Consider the following 21,202-nt stretch of genomic DNA (forward strand, 5'->3'; position numbering starts at 1 on the left):
CTGGCTTGTGGCTACTGCTGCCTCCCGGACGGTCCCCGCCAGTCTGCAAAGAGCGAGCTTCCCTCCGAGCATCGTTGCTGGAGGTTCCCGGCTGTGTGGCCGTGGATGCAGCGGCGGAGGGCTCCGGGAGGAACGAGGCGGCGAGCTTCTGGCCCGCTTCCCACCTCCTCGAGTCGCCTAACCTTTTGCATCCGCCACGCCTGGGCGAGACTGCCGGCCGAGGCGCCCCCGGCGAGAGGACCGTACGAGCTGGTGCTTTGGCGTGGGGGAGCAGGAGCCCTGCCGCCCTGGGCCCGACGCTCAGACGCTAAGGAGTCTGCAGAGCGCCGCGAGGTGGCGGCCCGGCCTAGAGCCCCGCGTCCTGGCGGGCTGCTCCCCAGGCGGCGGGCGCGCGTGTTTGTGTGTGCCGGGAGGGGGGGCGGAGAAGCGGAGGAAAGGAGAGGCGAGCAGGCAGACGGAGCCCCCACCCCGCCGCCGCCGCCAGCGCGCGCACGCATGTGTGTGTGTGTGTGTGCGCGCGATTGGGGGGTGGATCTTGAGTTGCTCGCATCCACCATCTCCAAAATGCCCGGACTGCCTTCCACAGATGGATAGACTTCCTTTCGCAGTGCAGGGCGAGGCAGTTCGCCTGCTGGAGGCGGCCGCCAGTGACATCTCCTCGGGGGAAGAAGGGCTCTGAGTGGAGGGCTCTGCTTGACGGCCAGGGGCGGGACGAGCTTGGCAATAGCGCTTCCTGGCTAGCGATTTTTGCCGAGACCGGAAGCCTGTGGGAAACGCTACAAAACGCAACTGGATTCCACTACAAAGGCAGGTATGCATAACGACGAATTCCACTATTTTAAATGGCGATTTTTCATTCAGTGACCAATTTGCTACAAAGATCCCGGTGCGTAAAGCCCCATAGAGTTTGTCACCATTGTACGGCCACATCGCGACCGCAGCGCCTCTGGCCCGCCCCTGCATCTCCCTTGACCGGCACTAGTGCGCAAGTGCGCATGTGCGAGCTCTGCATAGACAAGGGGCGGACCAGAGCGCCACTGATTCCTGCAGAGCAAAACGGGCCGGTCATGCCAAAAAGGCTGGCACCCCTGCCTCGCTGCTGATGCTCGCCGCAGTCACGCTGATGACCTGCCGCACTGGATACCGCATGATACTGGATGGTATGTAGAATGAGGTGGGCAGCCATCGGGAGGCCACACCGGGCGGGCATCGGGAGGCCACTATGGGCAGCTATGTCTATCCCAACAGAAGTGCACCCACACACACACTTGGAGGCATGTTTTTTCAGGGGGAAGAGTAGTCCTATACTCCAGCAAATACGGTATATCTTTTTTTTTAAGTTACACTAACAGTGAGTCCAGGGAAAGCACTTCTCTAGCAACATACTTAAAACACAAACCTTAGTAACTACAGCAACAAAAACAATGATGGCTTTTGCATAAGAATAAGAATATGATACTCACAATGATAACCAGGTTCAATGGTTCCTTGGGCTTCAAGGCTGTTTATTGTGATTTGAAAGATAATGTGCAGAAACAGAAATGTTAGACTCATGAAGCACAGGGATTTTAGTAACCGTCCTGTATGCCCTGGAAAAAAAGAAATGCAATTACTTTAATGAGACAAAGCCAGCCTATATAAAACGATGCAAAGAAACCATAAAACTATTCCTTTGTATATTAAAATGTTTCTAATCATAGATATTAAATTTCATAACTTCCTTGTGCAACAAACTAGACATTATACCAAAAAAAAGGCAAATATAGGTGCAGGGGGGGGGCAGGGATCCTCACCTTTAATTGTAAACTTTCAGTATATTTTATAGAAAGGCATGCTGAGTAAAACCCAGCAAAAAATAAAAAAAGAAAACCAAGGGCTGTATGTGATTTGCAGTCTTCTTGATGCATCTACCATTAAGAAGTTCAGGTTCATTTTAACATTGTGGGGAGAGATCCAAATTATCCACAATGCCAGAGAATTCTTTCAAAATACCATTTTAATAGCTGCTGCATAAAAAAGGTTGTGGCACTGTGTCATGTCAAAAATCCAGCATCCACACTGATACACACTTGGTACAGAGTTTTATACAGTCTGAATAACACTCCCAAATTAGGCCATTATCTAATTAACCACTGTGAAGTTAAATAACTATTTATCCAATCAACTCAAGGCTTGCTTATCTCTTTAGTCCTGTTCCATCTTCAACACCTGGGGGGGTATCTTTCCTGTCTAGACCAACTTTCACAGACTCCCCCCCCCCCCCAAGCAAGCTGCCAAGGTACATTGCAGATATCTTAGTCTATACACTCTCTTTTTCTAAGCGAAAGAGTGAAAACCCTGGTGGTCACTCCATGACTCTGAGCACTATATTAACAGTATAGCGTTTTGCTCATCTATGTATGTGTAATGTCTGACTGGCAAACCAGCATTTACAGTTCATGATTTTGGATAAAACAGACAGGCAAAACAACATATCCAGATTTGATAGTTATTCGGAGGAATTTTCTTTTAAACATGTTAAAAGCAAACGTTTGATTTCTGTGTGATATTAGGATTCCACAAATTTTGTTTCTCCCTATAAATAATGTTATTAGCATAACTTCTAACAGTTTTTTTTTACGTTGACATTATTATAATGTAATATTTCAAGAAATTATAATACAAACAGAGATACCATTATTGACAAGGCTGCAGGGGAAGCCTGGATAAATATTACAGTAAAATATGATTCAAGAAACCTAGATTTAAAAATACAAACATAAAAGAAACTAAATAGGAGGAGGAAAATCCTACTCTAAATATTATGCAGGGCTTCCTGTTTTTTTCTAGAGGTATTTTTGCCCAGAATAGTATGAGAATCTTTCCCATCATCCTTTCCATCAACAGACAATGCCACTCTTCAAGCCAGTAATGCCCTTTACCTGGCAAATTCGTATAAGCAGGGTACCCATTTTGCTAACAAAATATTTTGTCAGACTGAAGTGACTTCTCATTATTGCCAAAGGAATATTTCCAAATTATAAAATATAAAAAACTTGTTGTTCATCCGTTGATGCTAAGCTATTTCTGACTTGCAATTGCTCATAAGCCTTTCAGTCATATATATCAGGATTGTATGCTACCCACAACCATCCTGATATATGTTGTTGCCATGCTGACTGAAATGGGCAATGTGCATATTTTACACATATGTACAGACTCCATATGCACTACATGAAACCCCTATTTTTCAAGGTTATGGCTCATGAGTACTAAAACTGAAAATCCACTTTCCCCAGCATAGTAAAACTATGTGTACTGGGAGGATTATGCAGAGTGGCCAGACTCCAGGTACGCATGCCACTCACACCAAGCAAAGGGCATAATTTAAATATATCTTGGAGCTATAAAGCATCATGATGTAAAGCATTATATGTAATAGAAGTATATGACCAACAAAAGAGCACATCAAAACTGGTCATTCATATAACCCAGCTACCCTGAGTTCCCTGGAAAAGGGCAGCATGATGTTGTTGTTGTTAGGTGCGAAGTTGTGTCCAACCCATCGCGACCCCATGGAAATGATCCTTCAGGCCTTCCTGTCCTCTACCATTCTGCATTCCCCAGAGTCCATTTAAGTTTGCACCTACTGCTTCAGGGACTCCATCCAGCCACCTCATTCTCTGTCATTCCCTTCTTCTTTTGCCCTCGATCGCTCCCAGCATTAGGCTCTTCTCCAGGGAGTGCTTCCTTCTCAAGAGGTGGCCAAAATATTTCAGTTTCATCTTCAGGATCAGGCCTTCTAAGGAGCAGTCAGGGATGATCAGGGATGATCTCCTCTAGGACTGACCGGTTTGTTCGCCTTGCAGTCCAAGGGACTCGCAAGAGTCTTCTCCAGCACTAGAGTTCAAAAGCCTCAATTCTTTGCCATTCGACCTTCCTTATGGTCCAACTTTCACAGCCTTACATTGCAACTGGGAAAACCATAGCCTTGACTAGACACACTTTTGTTGGCAGGGTGATGCTTCTGCTTTTTAGGATGCTGTCTAGATTTGCCATAGCTTTCCTTCCCAGGAGCAAGCATCTTTTAATTTCTTTGCTGCAGTCCCCATCTGCAGTGATCTTGGAGCCCAGGAAAATAAAATCTGTCACTCTCTCCATTTCTTCCCCATCTATTTGCCAGGAATTGAGAGGGCCGGATGCCATGATCTTCGTTATCTTGATGTTGAGTTTCAAGCCAACTTTTGCACTCTCCTCCTTCACCCGCATCGAGAGCCTCTTTAGTTCCTCTTCGCTTTCTGCCTTTAAGAGTGGTATCATCTGCATATCTGAGGCACAATCCAGACCATAGTTGTCTGGATCTAAATGCAGCATGCATAGTACCCTCATTCTACAGTCACTCCACTGGCTGCCCTTCTGTTACTGGGCTCAATTTAAGGTATTGGCCATCTTAAAGAAAGCACTTCGTTTTCTTGGATACTTTTATTTGTGAGACTGCCCCTTCCCCTAATGCACTGCCATGACAGCCTTGTTCATCTGAGCAAAGTCTTCTGCAGATGCCAACCTGCAAATGGGGAAAATCAACAACTGTCCTTTCTCCATTGTGGTTCCCACCAGATAGAATGGCATGGCTGAGGTTGAGCAAATGGTATATTCATAACTTATGCTTTATTCCATATTCCCTATTTTGTTTATAAACGTCCTTCTCTGAGGGCCTGTGCCACTCACTGTTCCACCAAGTACCTGAATTTGGATAAGAATGAGTTTGTGTGCATGTTCTTTTATTTGGATTTAGGACATTTGCACTTGTTTCATCTGTCTCCGAAGTGTTCACATTCAATGTTATAAGGGATTTGTGTTAATTAAATTAGCCAATATCAATGTCAGTGAATCAAGTTGCACTGGTATCGGCATTTGTTCTGTTATCAATGTAGGCAACCCAAAACATGAACTTGTGTTGGCTCTAAACATCAACATGCAGTTCATGCAGAGAAACTTGTGTAAAATATTTTCTTTCTGTTATTCTGATAAACCTTGTGAAAGACAGAGCTTCCGGAATGGGTCTCTATTTCAAATTCTTCTTCAGTCATGTTATGAGTTATTCCAAAAAAGGAGTCTTTACCAATGTATGCAACCTTAGGCGTCTTACTTGCAGCAGAATGCACATGTGCTCCAGTTGTTAATTGAAGAAGAATAGAGACCCACAGGTTCTGGTTTTGGTTGCTTGTTGCACTGTGTTCTCCAAATCTTTTGCTGTTATCAATGCAGGAAGAACTTTTTACAACTGCTGGTGATCTCTCAAAGTACACTAAAATTTGGATGACATAAAATAATCCTCAAGAAACTGATGCATGAAACTGTACACATGAACATGCATATATGTGTGTGCATGCACACATACACACACCTTGAGGTATAGTTGACTCGACAACCTTCTTGTCTCTTGTTTTTATTGTAAGATAATCAATTACCAAATTATGATATCTCTTTTACTTTACTTTCAACTCTGAACACAGACATTAAATTTATATGCCATCAATGAGGTGGCACATCAGCTGGTTTAAAAAGAGCAAATAAATCTCGTCTTGTGTTTCAAAGGAAAAGATATAGCAGAAGACAGTGTGGTACAGATCACTACTAAGGATCCTTGCTGGTTGCCTCCACAGACACAAATGAATTGGCAAGAAACTTTCACTGCTAATAAAAAGTATCCCTTGGGCACACTGGGAAATCCTGGCACTGCCAAAGCCTTTTCTACTCCATGAGTTGCTTCAACAGGGCTGTACTAAAATTATTAAAGAATCAATGCCTTGTAAACAGCTTGGTTTCCAGCAGGCACATCCTGTCTCCAGAGGACTTCCAGATTGTATGGGATTAAAGAGATAGTTAGTTATATGGCTGCATATTCAACAAAAATCACAGGAAATACTCAATTTGAGAAAATCGGTTTGTGTTATCTATATTACCCCAAAAAGAGAAAGAACCAAATATAAAATAATAGCTGCAACTACCGGAAAACATGGTCTAAAATAGTACCATTGATGATGAGATTAGGCCACAGAATTTAGATCAAATACCATGGATTTTCAGAACACTTGGTGTCTCATAGCTGTGCTTGTTTTAGGACGCAGGGGGGCTGGAAGCTATTACATGAGATAATCGCTTCTACACAATATACATTAACGTCTTTGTTCCCATGAAACAAGTTCCCATGAAAGCAGGAAGCACCATCCCTTGAACAAAAAGCCCTATCAGACCAAGAGATGCCGAACCATGCAGACACATTTCCCCAACACCAACTAATTGTAAATATACAGGTCCTACACATTCCAAACACAGCATGTGGGTTTTCAAAGACAATGCATCATGTTCCCTGGACTTACTAATGCAAGTAAAACTGAGAGCACAGATAACTTGAATGTAAAAATCACTTCAAAGCGCCAAAAAAAATTCGATACCTACACATTACCAGATGTCCACTAAATGGGTTCTTACACAAGAAAAGCTCTGAACTTCCAGTCACAACTAGAATGTGCAGTGCATTACAATGACAATTTGTTCAGGTTGTGAAGTTACCTAAACTGAAGAACTGCTAATACACAGGCTCATTAAATCTAACTATAGAGCATGGAAAAGAGCCTCTTGTGGCACAGAGTGGTAAGGCAGCCGTCTGAAAGCTTTGCCCATGAGGCTGGGAGTTCAATCCCAGCAGCTGGCTCAAGGTTGACTCAGCCTTCCATCCTTCCGAGGTCGGTAAAATGAGTACCCAGCTTGCTGGGGGGTAAACAGTAATGACTGGGGAAGGCACTGACAAACCACCCCGTATTGAGTCTGCCATGAAAACGCTAGAGCGCATCACCCCAAGGGTCAGACATGACTTGGTGCTTGCACAGGGGATACCTTACCTTTACCTTTTAGAGCATGGAAAGTCTGTTCACTTTCCATGAAGTTTCTTTCTCGAGGTTGTAGGTGGGGCAGTCCAATGGGAAGAAGGTCCTCCCTGGAGGCAGTCAGGGTTATTAATTTTTTGCCAAGACTTACTGGGAAGGGCTTCTTGCTCAGTCTCCCAGACTGGTCCAGTAGCCATATTACACCCCAAACTATTAAAATATGCTATCTTCCACAGGCAGTGATTAAAATGCAACAGCAAGAAAACAGAAGAAAGTCTGAACTCTGACAGTAGGGAAAAAACTGACTGCCCTACCCTATGACAATTGAGAAAGGAACTTTACACTAAGTAAACAAACTTTCCTTTCTCCGGTAGTCCAGAGTGGAACAGTCATAACCAATAGTATATTTTTTAAAAGCAATAGACTTCAGGGTAAGCCACTTAACATCTGACTAGTCAAAGGACTGGTCTCCCAAAGGACTGGTCTCCTAAGCAGAAATTCTGGAAATTCTACAAAATTCTACAGCCACAATTGATATGAAAGTCTCCATTCTGAACTACTTTAATTTTTTGTGCAGCCTTTTCAAGTCAAAAACTGCCCTCACATCTCCATTTTTCTTGGGGACCAGAGATAAGATGAAGTAGATTCCTAATGTCTCTAGGCCTCTGGGACTGGTTCTATTGCCTCAATTTGAAAAATACAGTCTATGGCTTGGATAAGATGACAATGCTTGGCCAAGCAGCAATACACACTTGCACACACTTGTTGGAGGGAAGTACTCCCTGCAAATAGCCCTTAGAGAGGGTGTCCAAAATGCTATTGTTAGGACAATTTAAAAAATCCTTAAGCTCCTTAGAGATGTCCTTGCTGGCACCAGAAAGATCCAAGCCCCAGTGAGACATTGCTCTAGCAGATAGAGAGCCTGCTGTGGAAGCCTGCAGGGCTGTAGAGGAAGCCTTACAATTCTTATGCAGGGCTAGGAGGTATTCTGCATGGAGCCAAATAAAACAGTTTAAAAAACAACCAGTTTGGACCGCTTTATTATATTACAATCATTGTTTTGCATTGAATATAGTCTGTTGAAAAACTACGTTGCAATGCTCTCTGCATGAAACAATTCATAGCCCTGCCCCCTGTAGTTTTGCCATCTCCACTTTGTTCTCTAATGCAGTCACTAATCTGCATAACTAAGGAGCTTCTCTGCATGATTAATAGGTCGTCTCAGGCAGGCAGGAGAGAAATGAATCGGTGAAAAGCATCTTTAAGAAACAATGCTTAAAAGACGCTTAAAGTACTGTAGCGGCAGTTCACCATGCAGAGCAAAATCAGTTTTGCGGAGTAAATTCACTCTTCTGTGCAGAGATCAGAAAAATAACGATATATTTAATGAGTTTTCATCAGCTTATCCATCATGCAGAAGAGGCCTAGGTCAATCCTTTTGCTATAAGGATGCCTACAAACACCATCTGACTCAGCGGACATTACAAAGTTAGAAGTCATGTCTGCTACCAAAGCACTGACTATCAGCAGGCTGATACAACTGGTTCCTTCTAAAACCAATAAAGATAGCCTGTGTCAACTCTGCTGGTAACTCAGAGGACTGGAACAAAAGACAGCTGGTATGTCTCCCACATTGAGGAAGCTTTCTGGTTTCTTCAGTGTGATACTGTATGAGATACAGCCATGACTTAATGTGACCGGAGCTATGACTGAGAATCTTCAAGAAATGACACAAAAGGTGTAAGAAGCAATTTTCTTGGGGAAATATTGAAGTAATATCCTTTATAAATGAGTGATATATTCTTATTTAGATAAATTATTAAGAAACTAAGTGGTGATATTCTATTCTCTCTCTCTCTCTCTCTCTCTCTCTCTCTCTCTCTCTCTCATGGCTGACTTTTTATAAGAGAGAAAATGCAAATAGAATTCAGAATTTTCACAACATCCACTATGACTTAGTCAGTTGCTTAATCTTCTGAGATTATTGCTCTCTCCACCCATCACTACCCCTAGATATATCCAAACGCAAAAAAGACAGTGAAGCCCCAGAGGATATCTGTATTAGTAAAGTACAGGTTTTAAATTGATTTGTCTACTATAAACAGGATGTTCTGCTGTTTGGGGTCATGCAAAAGCATCACCATTTAGCTTGGAGTGCCTGCCAGACAATTCATTTTTCATACTGATAGTTCAAGAGCCAAGAGCATTTGTATGTGTGATGGGAAAGAGGGAAGGAAATGTTATCCCAGCATGAAAATTTTAAAAGGTGGGTGGATAATATTTAATGAATCCTGGACTTTGCTTCACATCAACATGAAGGGATCTGGGATACTAAACTATGAAAAACCATGTTCAGGAAGACCTGGAGCACTAAAAAGGACCATGTATTCTTTTTTTTTAAATGAATGTCCAAAGGACCTGTAGTCAGCCACAGAAACCCTAATTTGAACGTATAAATCTTTCAATAGTCTGAATATTAACTACCTTTTGTGAAAATATAGGACTCTGAAAGTAGAAATCTTAAGACATCTTAACATTTTAAGAAACTTTTAATAAAGAATTTAAAAACACTATCCATAAATAGAGCAAGCCATTAAAATGCTGATAAGAAAAATCCTAAATTAAAATAATGGACTGAGAATCAAGTCCCTTTATCAATTAGAGGAAGGACAACTTCCAGGGCTAACATGTACAATTTGTGGACTGTTAGCAGTATCTAATAATTTTTCCGAGGTCTAAAATTGCTTTCATTTGTCTACCTTTTAAGTTAAGAATCTGGAGTAGACACCCCTTTGTTCCTCCACCTTCAAAATGGCCCCTTTCTTCAGGAGATGCTGTATTTCAGATATAAGAGCAGGGTGAAGGGGTCTCTTTAGATCTATTATTAAGACAGTCAGGAGTTAATCTAAATTCATGAAAATAACCAAGCTATTATGTGAATAATCCAATCATCCAGAGCAACTGTGCTCCATCAAAGGGATCCTGGCCCTTTTTTGCAAGGAAGTCACAGTTTGGGGGACTCCCAGTGATTGCTCCCACAAAGTTGCTTAGAAGTGAAGAGTGCTTTCTTGCAACACTTTTGGGGTGAATAGCCAGCACACCTGGCAAATGGAGGTAGGGTGTTCTGCCCCTAAACATATGAAGCATTCCTTGTGCTTGGCGTTTGGGGCCATTTTTGTAAGTGGTATTTTATGAAAAGTATCATCCATAAGAAAATGTAAGTTTTAAAGAAGAAGAAAAAACTCATACATTCCTAATTTTTGTTGTTGTTGAATTTTCTTTGTGAAGCTGTGTTTTCTTTGTGAAGCTGTGCTAAGTCCTCTCTCCATGGTGGCAGAAAGAGAACTAAAGAAAGAATGTTCCCTCCCCCTTTGTTATGTGACTGGACAGGAACAGAGGCTGTAGCTCTGACTGTGCTGAAGAGAAGAGCACTTTTCTCAGGCAATCCCCATGTGGAACTGTACAGATGACATGAAGAGGAACTGATAGTTATTACTAACATTTGCTATAACTTAGGCAAAACAGAATAGTAGGAAAACCTTTCATTTGAAGGCTCTGCATTAGAAAAGACAAGGACGAAAGTCTAAGAAGGTCTACTTAGAATATAGATCCATGTTACTCAATGAGATTTACTCCCAGGAAATAGTCTTCCCCTGAAAGATTCTGACACATAGCAAAGGATAGACAAGAATTACTAGGGACAACCTCTTTACAAAGTATTTGCTGCATACAGCTATATTACAGAATTAGTCATGTCAGTTCTCTAAGGGGAATTGGAGAAAGATCTATAGTCTTCAGATCTCAACTTACATCTGCAGAACAACACCCAAATTGTGGTTCTTGTACATTTTAAATCTCAAGTGAAAAACATCTGATGCAAAGACACCAGACCTTGTACTGCAATTCTATGCACACTTAATGGGCAGTAAACCTCACTGAATACAATGGAATGTACTTATGAGTAAATTTGCATAAAATCTTATTGTTGAACAAGTATTTGATAGCCTTTGAAAATGCTACAAGCCTTTGTAACTTACTAAGGGTAGTTTCCCTATTTGACAGCTATCTGGAATAATCTCTGAAGAAAGGTGGAAAAGAGGAGAAAAGACCAAAACATATTGAGCTATTTAATTATCATATGACATGTGTATAAAATAGCCAGGAGGTCCTAAGCATCTCTTGTTTGGTAGTTTGCCATTGTCCTCATGATCCTGGCATTCCTTGGAGGTCGCTCTTCCAAGTGTTATCTGACAGGATTGGGCTTGCCTGGGCTATTCAGGTCAGCTATTGAGCTTGCAAGACTACACGGAAAAATCTTCTCACTGGTACAGATACACATATTTTGATATTCCTCAAGAAAGAAAGAGATTCTGCACTTGTCAGCCAAAGAACATTTCAGTGCCAAAGCAAGATATTTGCAGTTTAAACACTGTTTTTAGCTCCCTGTCCCTACAGAGTAAACAAATCTGATCACTCATAAATTTAATGCAAGATTATCATGGTTCGTATATACATGGGCACTATGTACTGATACAGCTGTATTCTCTCCCCTACTTTAAGATATGTCTCAGCATTTTAAAAAAGGATTTTGGATGCAGGTGGAATTTAGATAATTTCAAAAATTTAGTTGGATAAGAAACTGGGGTTAGTAATTTTCATAAAATCCTACCTCCTAATAGGACATGACATCACCAACTAAGTGGGAGCCAACCATTGAAAGAAGAGGTTCAAGTTATGTAATTACCTGGCCCAAAACCTTTAGCTACTCTACTCTGCCCAAATAAAAAAGGTGGCCAAAACAATCTGAGCAATTCAAACAAGCAACTCACTAGCTCTCTCCTGTGAGCACAGTACTGATTCTATATTTGCATAGACTGCTTTCACTAAATAGGATATAATTAGAAGAAAATATGAAGTATTCAAGTATGCTTCGCTTTTACTCAGACTGAGAGAAAATATCAGGGTGAATAAGGAGAACATCTGTGGGATCAGGTGTTATGTTATGCTTGACTTTCCCCCAGTCTTTTTTTAATTATTAAATTTAATAATTTAAATTCAATGGTTACATTTCTAAAATACTTTGCAACTTACATTGCTTGTCACAGCTTGCATTCATTTTCTACTGCGTATCTATAGCAGGAAACTGTTAAAAACCTGAGCTTTTCAAAAGTAAAAAGATAAAAACACTTGTGGAAGGCTGAATTAACACCCACAGCCAGGCTCAAACTCATTACGTTATCTCTAGACAAGCACCTTACTGACTGAGCCACCTCAGCCATGTTCTAGCTTAGAGCCTATAAGCCCTATTCACAAGGTTCTTTAGGGGTTTTTTTAAAGAAGGAAACAAATTGTCACTATCATTTTTTAAAGAAGAGAATCCTAGTGTAACACATCCCCTTCACTTTAAAAAATGAAATTGACAAGATGAGAGAGGACAGCCCTGGCTACCATTTCCCCCCGCCAACACCACTGTGTGAAGCATGTATAAAATGGAGAAGGGACGAGGAAGCAGCTGGAGGCAAGGACAGGCTCCTTTTTACTTCTTCTGACATTAATGCTTATCACATTATTTAAGGGGGGTTATAAAGCAGGAAAAATGCTTTCACACCACAGAAGTTGACATAAAATGAAGGCAGCACTAAAATGCAAAGCTCAGAAGTGAAAGCAGCACCTCCTGTTGGAAATCAACAAACAGAAACCAATCAGCTCAAAAAAAGACAGATGGATCTTGGCAATGCAATTTTTCTTAGTAGTGTGCAGATCTAAATTCTGCAATTTGGAGGAGAAAATCTGAGCAAGAAGTTGGTGCAGAGAGTGTGAACAAGATGCGAACAAAATGTGAATTAAAGGGATACCACTTCAATTAAGTAAGAATCAATATTAAACCGTGAATGCAGAAAGCACTACATGGACACAAGACTTACCTAGGGTCCATTTTGCAGACCCACAGTGGGGGAGGTACAGTGTTAGTCCCAGTGCAGTGGGAATCATCTAGGCAGAGTGCCATGTCTGCATAGCTTTCTGCCTCCCTTCCCTCTGGACAAGGCAATCAGGCAACACCTGATGTGGCAAGGGCAGGGGCAGGGTCACAGCCAGCAGCTGAGACATATTGGGTCCCGACATACCACACAGACACTCTGTCTTGTGGTTTCACTCACCCAACCCTCTTGTTCTACATATTGCTAAATTGTTACATTTATAATTTTTGCTTCGTTATCACAACTCTTTTAACAGTGTAGCATGCGCGTGGATCCACTTCAGGGGAAATTCAGCCTGTTAGGTCATTTTTTTTCACAAGGGATTTTGGGGTGAGGGCTTACAGGGGACACACATAGGTCAGATATGGTCAAGGTATGCTCATGCCGCCAACGCAACCCCCCGGGAAAGGCTGAGGTCAAGAGGTCACGACCTACAGTTTGAGATCCTCTGTTTTAGACCCTTAATTGGGAATTTCATATCCATTTTTGTCATATGGATATGTGTGCCTACTATTAAAAAGTCCCAGCATTAAAATATGAATAATCTGCCGTAAGCCTATTAATGCCAGCCTTGTGGTGATATCAAAAGAAGAAAAATGTCATTGCCTTCCAATCATTGTTGTTCCATTTTTCTGAGCTGTGACATTACCTGTTCCATGAACAAGAAACTTTAAGAGAATGTGAAAGACTAGCACAAGAGTGGGCTTTAGAGCTCTGGGTATAATAGGTTTTATATGGGGACTTTGAGGGTTTTATGTTGTAAGCCACCACAAGTCTTTGGAAAACAGTGGCATATAAGCCTAATAAATTAATAATAATAATAATAATAATAATAATAATAATAATAATAATAATAATAAATTAATGCATTTTAACCCCCCTCCCCCCAAATATAGTACCCTACAGTGTTTTCTTCCACAAGACTGGTTTGCACTAAGGATGTGCAAAAAAATGAGGGTGTTTTTTTTTTTTTAATCCAGTCTACGTCTACTGGACGGGAGAAAAATTTGGTATATCTGAAAAATCCTTGGATCAAATACCAATCTGGTATACAGATTGGGGATTTTTTTGGAACACCTTTTCAGGGTCTATTGACCAGAGAAAGGGGGGGGAGTTAACCTGACCCTGGAGTTGGCTTGGCTTCTCCTTCAAGTGCAAGGTTACCCAGCTGGATACATGTGGAACAGCAGGGAATTAAACCTGGCTCATGATTAGAAGGTGATGCTCTTGAGCAATACACCAAGCTGGCTCTCCAACTTTATACCCAGACTTCCATACAGGGTTTATAGCAGATTGCAACAAAACATCACTATGAATCACCAACAACAAATAAAATTTCATTAAGAAACAAAAGTTGCAATCCAAAAATTTCCTTCAGGTATATTCATATTCTTCTCTTCTGTGTGATTATATACAAAACATTGTTCCATAGGATGTTTTGGAGGGTAGGTATTGGAAGATGGATCATTTAAGCCTTGAGAAAATAAGACTTTTCATGACAATATCTAAACTACTAGATGTTCAATCATCACAGATCCAGATGACCAGATACTATCATACAAGTACACAGGTCCTCTTTAATAGCCATTTCTTATGGGATTCAGTTGTGCTAGGCAGGGTTAGTTTATTCATGTAGCACATGCTACGGGCCCCGCTCTTTCAGGGGCCCCATATGGTGCCCCGCATATGCCCTCTCATCCTTTTCCCTCTTTAAGGACACTTGGATGGACACCCCTTTCCACTGTGGGGGGCCCTTTTACCCCCAGTCTTTAAGCTCCCACTGCAATTGTACTCTGCTAGAGCCCTGCAAATCCCTAAACTGGCTCTGGTGTTACGGGCCCCACAAATCCTTAAACCACTCCTGGTGCTAGGACAAATGAAGTGGAGATGGTGGTCAGGCTCCTATATTTCCAGTCACTTGCATCTCAGCTTGAAGTCACAGAAATGGCTGTAAAACCAGCTGCAGATAGACTGAGGGGGCTGAGCTGGGAAAGAAATGAAGCAATGATGATGCAGGAAATAAAGGGCCAAACAGCAGCACATATGAAGAAACAGGAGAAAGCTGCTTCCTGCCTGTTTCAACTACCCATGACACCAACTGCCCAGCGTCCGTACTCTTGTGCTAGGTTGTACTGTATCTGAAAATACAACTTAAATACAAAACTCCTGTAGTTATCTGTACAAGATTCATAATGAAAGTTTCAGAGAGTAGCCATGTTGTTCTGCAGTAGAACAGGTAAATTTGAGTCCAGTAGCAACTTAGAGATCAACAAAAGTTTCAGGATATAAAATTTCACACTACTATGTCTCACAAAGGGAGCTTTGACTCTTGAAAGCTTATATTCTGAAACTCTTCTTGGTTGCAAATCTAATTATTCTTTCATCAGTTTCTTCATCTGTTAGCAGTCTGGTACCTCGTCTTATTGAGGGGCAGTTTATAGATAGAAAATTATAAATACCCTTCCTATAATATCATTTCAGATACCAAATGCAATTTTAAAAATGTCTGGCTTGAAAATGACACCAAAGTAGATGTCAGTCCTATCATGAATGCAAATACACTGTCTGGATCAATAGAACATAAAATGGATGCCATCCACTCAGCTTAATTTAGGAAACACATTTCCCAAACTTTATAGCTCAAAGGGTAATCAAGTATCATTAATGCATATAGTCCACTTTAGGAAAATCTCATATGTCTCCCACATTTTTGTTCAACTCCAGAACAATAATTAAGTTATTGTTTGAGGGGCAAGAACATCAGCATAGCTTCAGGACCATTATTCCTATATCATTCTGCTCCCATACAGTGGTGTATGTGTTCCTGAACCCATACATACATACAACATGTATTCCCCATTCCTTCTTTCTTCCATTAAGCACTGGTCATTTTGCTGCTGAATTTATGGACCTCTTCCCATCTAGCTTAGTAAATACTGCCTTCTCTTAAAATACTCTCTCCCCTTTCATTCCTCATTGTCTTAACAGGCAAGTGTGGTTTGTATATATGCTGCTTCCTTTTATTCCAATTAATAATAGCCTTTTCTGTCAAATATCCCACAGGTTTATTATGAGTTTCTCTAAGGGAACAATCCCCATACCCATTGGTGGAGATTCTGAGTTACATTTACTTAAGCTAATGTCCCCAAACTAATTAAGAGACCAATGAAAATACCTTCCAAAAGCTATTACCAAAATAGGGTGACTTGAAAAAACAAATAATTGCAATAAGCTGTTTTATTTTGTTACACTTACATTGTAGAGAAACTGCCATTCCTATATAGACTCGTACATGACTCATACAGAGCAACTGGGAAGACACTTCCCCCATGCTTATGTTATCTCATGGCACTAAAATGGTTGACGTGGGAAAGTATTTCACTCATGTCAGAGGGTCATTCACATCTAATGTACCCTTTGAATGACACTCCTTTGGGAGCAAGGTTGCTGTTGAGTAGGAAAGAAACACATCAATGACCCTACCTACATCCTTCAATGTATTCCTGTACACCCACACACACTTGGTACTACTCACAGCAAAGCACACTGGTAACTGTTATCTGTGCCAGCAAATCACAGAATAGTTACATGTCTTTTGCAATAATAATAACTTTCAAAATTTGGCTTTTATCCTAAGCAGCACAAGAGTAGCAGCACAACACTGGCTTAGATCCTAAGCAGCACAACAGATTCACACAGGAAGAAGGTGAATTCCGACAAGCAAGTATTTCAGGTGAAGAATTATATATTCGTCTTGCTCCTTGTTCACTAAATGCCTATTTGTATGTTACTATATGCAACAAATAAATGTGTACACAACTGACTTCTATGTTTCTCACTGTGCATATTACCCCTCCATGTATAAGTTCTTGTTTGTCATGAACAGTAATCAAAATATAGGATATGCCACCTTTCATAACCCACTGGGAAATGTGCAACTTTCCTTCATAGGTAGGACAGCATATACAATAAATTAAGAAGTGTTTACATCTCTGTTTTGATGAAGCATGAGAACTTGAAGATCTCCAGTTCTCTCCAAAAACAAAATAGAAGCACCTGAATTTATCTTGAAGTGCTTGCTTGAACATGGCCCAAGATGCCTTTATAGTAGGGTTGCCAGCTTTGGGTTGGGAAATATCTGGAGATTTTGTAAGTAGAGGCGAGTGTAGAGTTTGGAGAGAGGAAGGACTACAACAGGGTATAATGAAATAGAATCCACCTTCCTAAGTGGCCATTTTCTCAAGGTGAACTAATCTGTATTGCACAAAGATCAGTTACAACAGTGGTCCCCAACCTTTTTCCCCCAACCTTTTGCCCGCCTGCGCATGCCGCACATGTGCGGCCACGCACACGCATTGTGCATGCGCGGCACTTTCGCATGTGCGTATGCGCAGCCTGATTCTCTCTCCCCCCCTCCCGCAGTAAGAAGCTTCCCGGGCCGCAAGCTTGCGGCCTGGGAAGTTTTTTACTGCGGGGGGGGGGCAGGGAGAGGGAGCCGCGGCCCGGCGCCAAGGCCTTCGCGGCCCAGCACCAGGCCGTGGCCCGCGGGTTGGGGACCACTAAGTTACAATACCAGGAGATCTCCAGCCACCACCTGAAGGCAGGCAAGCCTACTTTATAGAGTGCATTGTTCACCAAGTTCTAAAAGGAAAAAGGAAGCAAACGTTGTTCAGAGATTCTATATTACCACAGCTGCAAAATATGTAAAGATATAAGGGTATCACCTGCACCCAATGCAGTCTTTTCAGTTTGGGTAATAATAACTGTATCTGACAATTACTGGCTAAAGTAAATATCCTTTTTAAGCAGCTCTAATAGCAAATAGAGGAGATTTTTACAACAGTTTATCTTAAGGCTTTCAAAAAAATATCTTCTCACCCCCCAATACTTAAATATGCATTCAAACATAAAATGAAGCCAAAAGTGACAAAACGAAAGCGTGCTTTGCTAAGACAAAAAAGCCTTAGTTTCAGTAGTATCCAAAATAAACTTTTGACTCTGTGCAACATTCTTCTACAAAATAAACTCAAGTCTTTTGCCAGCAATAACCTATATACTGATGTGGGAGACAAACTGTCAACCAACCACTAATTGGATTTTATGATGTGACTCACGGCTTAGCAATTTCCCAGAATTTAATCACAGTGCACCCAAAAAGATCAATTAAAGAACAGTCTCAGAATTTGTTAGAGCCTTATGTGGAATGGGGGAGAGATGATGATCTCAGCAACTTCACCACAACATTTTATGAATGAACAAAGAAAGGATTTTCAAAAAGGACAGATCCATCTTGGTCACCGTTTGGGGGGGAGTTGAATAGCAGAATTTTTTTTTTAATTGCCCTACTGGATTCAAAGATGAATATACTGTTTACTCCTATTTAAAACACTTTTATATACACTGTCTATAACTCCAGTAATTTCATACTATATTATTAACATGAAAATCCCCAAAGCTTTAATTTATTTAGTGAGAACTTAGGCTCATGAAACATGTTCCTGGTGCATATGAAATATGAAGGATGCAATGTAAGCCTTCACAGAATCACAGAATCACAGAGTTGGAAGGAGCCATACAGGCCATCTAGTCCAACCCCCTGCTCAATGCAGGATCAGCCCTAAGCATCCTAAAGCATCCAAGAAAAGTGTGTATCCAACCTTTGCTTGAAGACTGCCAGTGACTACACTAGATTACCTCAAAAGATTACCTTCAAGACTTCACTAAATTATACCAAACAAATTTCCCTACCCAAATGATTTCCCCACTACTAGACCATCCCCAGAATTAGCAAGCTCTTGATCAAGGGAAAGTTTTGGTGAGTTTATTTATTATCTTTCCTTCCCACCATCAAGTGGGTATCACATTCAGGAAGCTGCTTCATTTCAGAAGATGTATGTAATGCATTTCAAAGCTACCGCCTGGTTTTGCATCTTGTGTTTCTGGCCAAGGTAGCCGAAAGGGCCGCCACAGATCAGCTCCTGGCATTCTTGGAAGAATCTTCAGCCCTAGATCCATATCGGTCTGGCTTCCATCCTGGCCATGGGGTAGAGATGGCTCTGGTCACTCTTCTGGATGATCTCCAGACCCAGCTGGATTGGGGTGGGTTGGCTATTTTCGTAATCTGTCGTAGATCTGTCGGCCACCTTTGATGTGGTTGACCACAAGCTATTGGCCCACCGCCTCACCAGTTTGGGGATACAGTGTACAGCTTTGAACTGGTTACACTCCTTTCTTCAGAACCTTACCCAGAATGCGGCAGTGGGGGATAGAATAATAAAACTATGACATCTTGTGATTCTGATGTGATGCCCCTGTTGATACAGCCTAAAATGGCATTCGCCTTTTTTACTGCTGCATCACACTGCCTGCTCATGCTTAGTTTACAATCCACAAGTACCCCAAGGTCTCGTTCACACACAGTGTTACCTAGAAGCGTATCCCCCATCCAGTAGGCATGCCTTTCATTTTTCTGACCCAGATGCAGAACTTTACACTTATCTTTATTAAATTGCATCTTGTTCTCATTTGCCCATTTTTCCATTGTGTTCAGATCTTGTTGAACTCTGTCTCTATCTTCCGGAGTATTTGCCAGTCCTCCCAATTTGGTGTCATCTGCAAATTTGATGAGTAGTCCTTCCACCCCCTCATCTAGATCATTAATAAATATGTTAAGAAGTACCGGGCCGAGCACCGAGCCCTGAGGTACCCCGCTACTCACCTCCCTCCAGTCTGATGAAACACCACTGACAACAACTCTTTGAGTGCAGTTCTCTAACCAATTCCCTATCCACCTAACTATCTGAAAATCCAGATTGCAGTCCTTCAACTTATCCATCAGAACACCATGGGGAACCTTATCAAAAGCTTTACTAAAATCCAAGTAAACGACATCAACCGAATTTCCACGATCCAGCAAACCTGTTACTTGGTCAAAAAAGGAAACCAGGTTGGTCTAATAGGACCTGTTGGAGACAAATCCATGTTGACTTCCTTGGATCACCAAATTGTCCTCCAGATGTTTGCAGATCGCTCCCTTTAAATCTAATTAATAATAATAGTAATAATAGTAGTAGTAATAATAATAATAATAATGTCATTTTCTGTGATAGTTTATTTAGTTAAAATATTAATATGCATACCTTTCACCTGATCAATCAGGATCTAATTATGAACAATTAGTATCACATTACTAATGCTGCCTTATAAAAATATTTTAAAACTGGAGAACCAATCAAATTGTACCTGAAAATAAAAGCTGGGATTAGCTCATAGTGCTTATCTTCAAATGTTAAAGTGAGTGTTATAATCCAAAATTCTTCTCTAGCTCAGGTAGCCAGTCAACCATGCATTATTATTATTATTATTATTATTATTATTATTATTATTATTATTATTATTATTATTATATTTATATTTATACCCCGCCTCCCCCCGAAGGCTCGAGGCGGCTTACACAAACCCGTCCCCTAAAACCATAAAATGACAATAAAAACCAATGATTTACAATAATTGTAACAGCGATGGCGTAGCCTACTCATTTGCTCTCCGCATCCTCATCTACGGTGGGGGGTGACGCTCTCTACCGCCAGTTTGTGAGGGGGGGGGCTGATCTTCTTTCCGCCCGGCCTCAGTTATAAGCCTGGCGGAAGAGCTCCGTCTTACAGGCCCTGCGGAATGCTGGTAATTCCCGCAGGGCCCTCAGCTCTTTCGGGAGCTCATTCCACCAGGTTGGGGCCAGGACCGAAAAGGCCGGGAACGACCAGTAGGTTAGCCCCCGCAGAGCGTAAAGCCCTGCGGGGGATATGGAATCTGCATGTGGAATCTCTGCATGTGGAATCTCTACCTGATCTTTTCAGGTAATGAAGTTCATACTGGAACATGTTGTCCACATGACATAAGAATGAACTACATTTCCCAGATTCTACTACAGCATAGTACATTTGAAGCTGCCAAAACAGCATCTGAAGTACTGGGGAAGGGGGAAATAGTATTTTGTCCATCTGCCACTCCTTTCATTCTGGCCAAACAGCCTATCAGTAGGCTAGAGAGCTTGCAAACTACACTTAGTGGGACTTGGCTGTCAGCAAACGAACCAGCAAACTAACATTAGAGACCTAAAAGAGATTAGATACAAGAAAACTAAAAGAGGGGGAGATGCTTTAGCTTTTCATTGTTGCCTGTAAATAGCTGGACAGTTTTAGCCTAAAGAGGTTATTACTTATCAAATTATTTCAGCCTATGGCAATATAATTAAAATAGAGTCTATCTTTTAAGGGTTTTTTCTTTGGTCACACTAATACTGCAATCCTAAACAGACTCAATAGTCTTTATCACCCTTGAAGTTTAGGGACTTAG

At 41.4% G+C, this 21,202-nt stretch overlaps 1 protein-coding gene across 7 annotated transcripts in view; it reads right to left on the reverse strand.

Moving 5' to 3' along the window:
• The window catches only part of PIEZO2 (piezo type mechanosensitive ion channel component 2), a 273,980-nt gene that overhangs the window by 191,243 nt on the left and 61,535 nt on the right, over positions 1–21,202 (reverse strand). For 6 of the 7 annotated variants that reach the window (XM_077352782.1, XM_077352780.1, XM_077352783.1 and 3 more), the window contains exon 3: positions 1,464–1,589. In XM_077352782.1, the coding sequence (XP_077208897.1) occupies positions 1,464–1,589 (126 nt within the window). Of the gene's footprint in view, positions 1–1,463; positions 1,590–21,202 lie in introns of those variants that run through there. The other variant, XM_077352786.1, reaches the window with a different exon arrangement.

This window comes from Paroedura picta, chromosome 9, assembly GCF_049243985.1.
Source record: "Paroedura picta isolate Pp20150507F chromosome 9, Ppicta_v3.0, whole genome shotgun sequence".
Taxonomy (NCBI): domain Eukaryota; kingdom Metazoa; phylum Chordata; class Lepidosauria; order Squamata; family Gekkonidae; genus Paroedura; species Paroedura picta.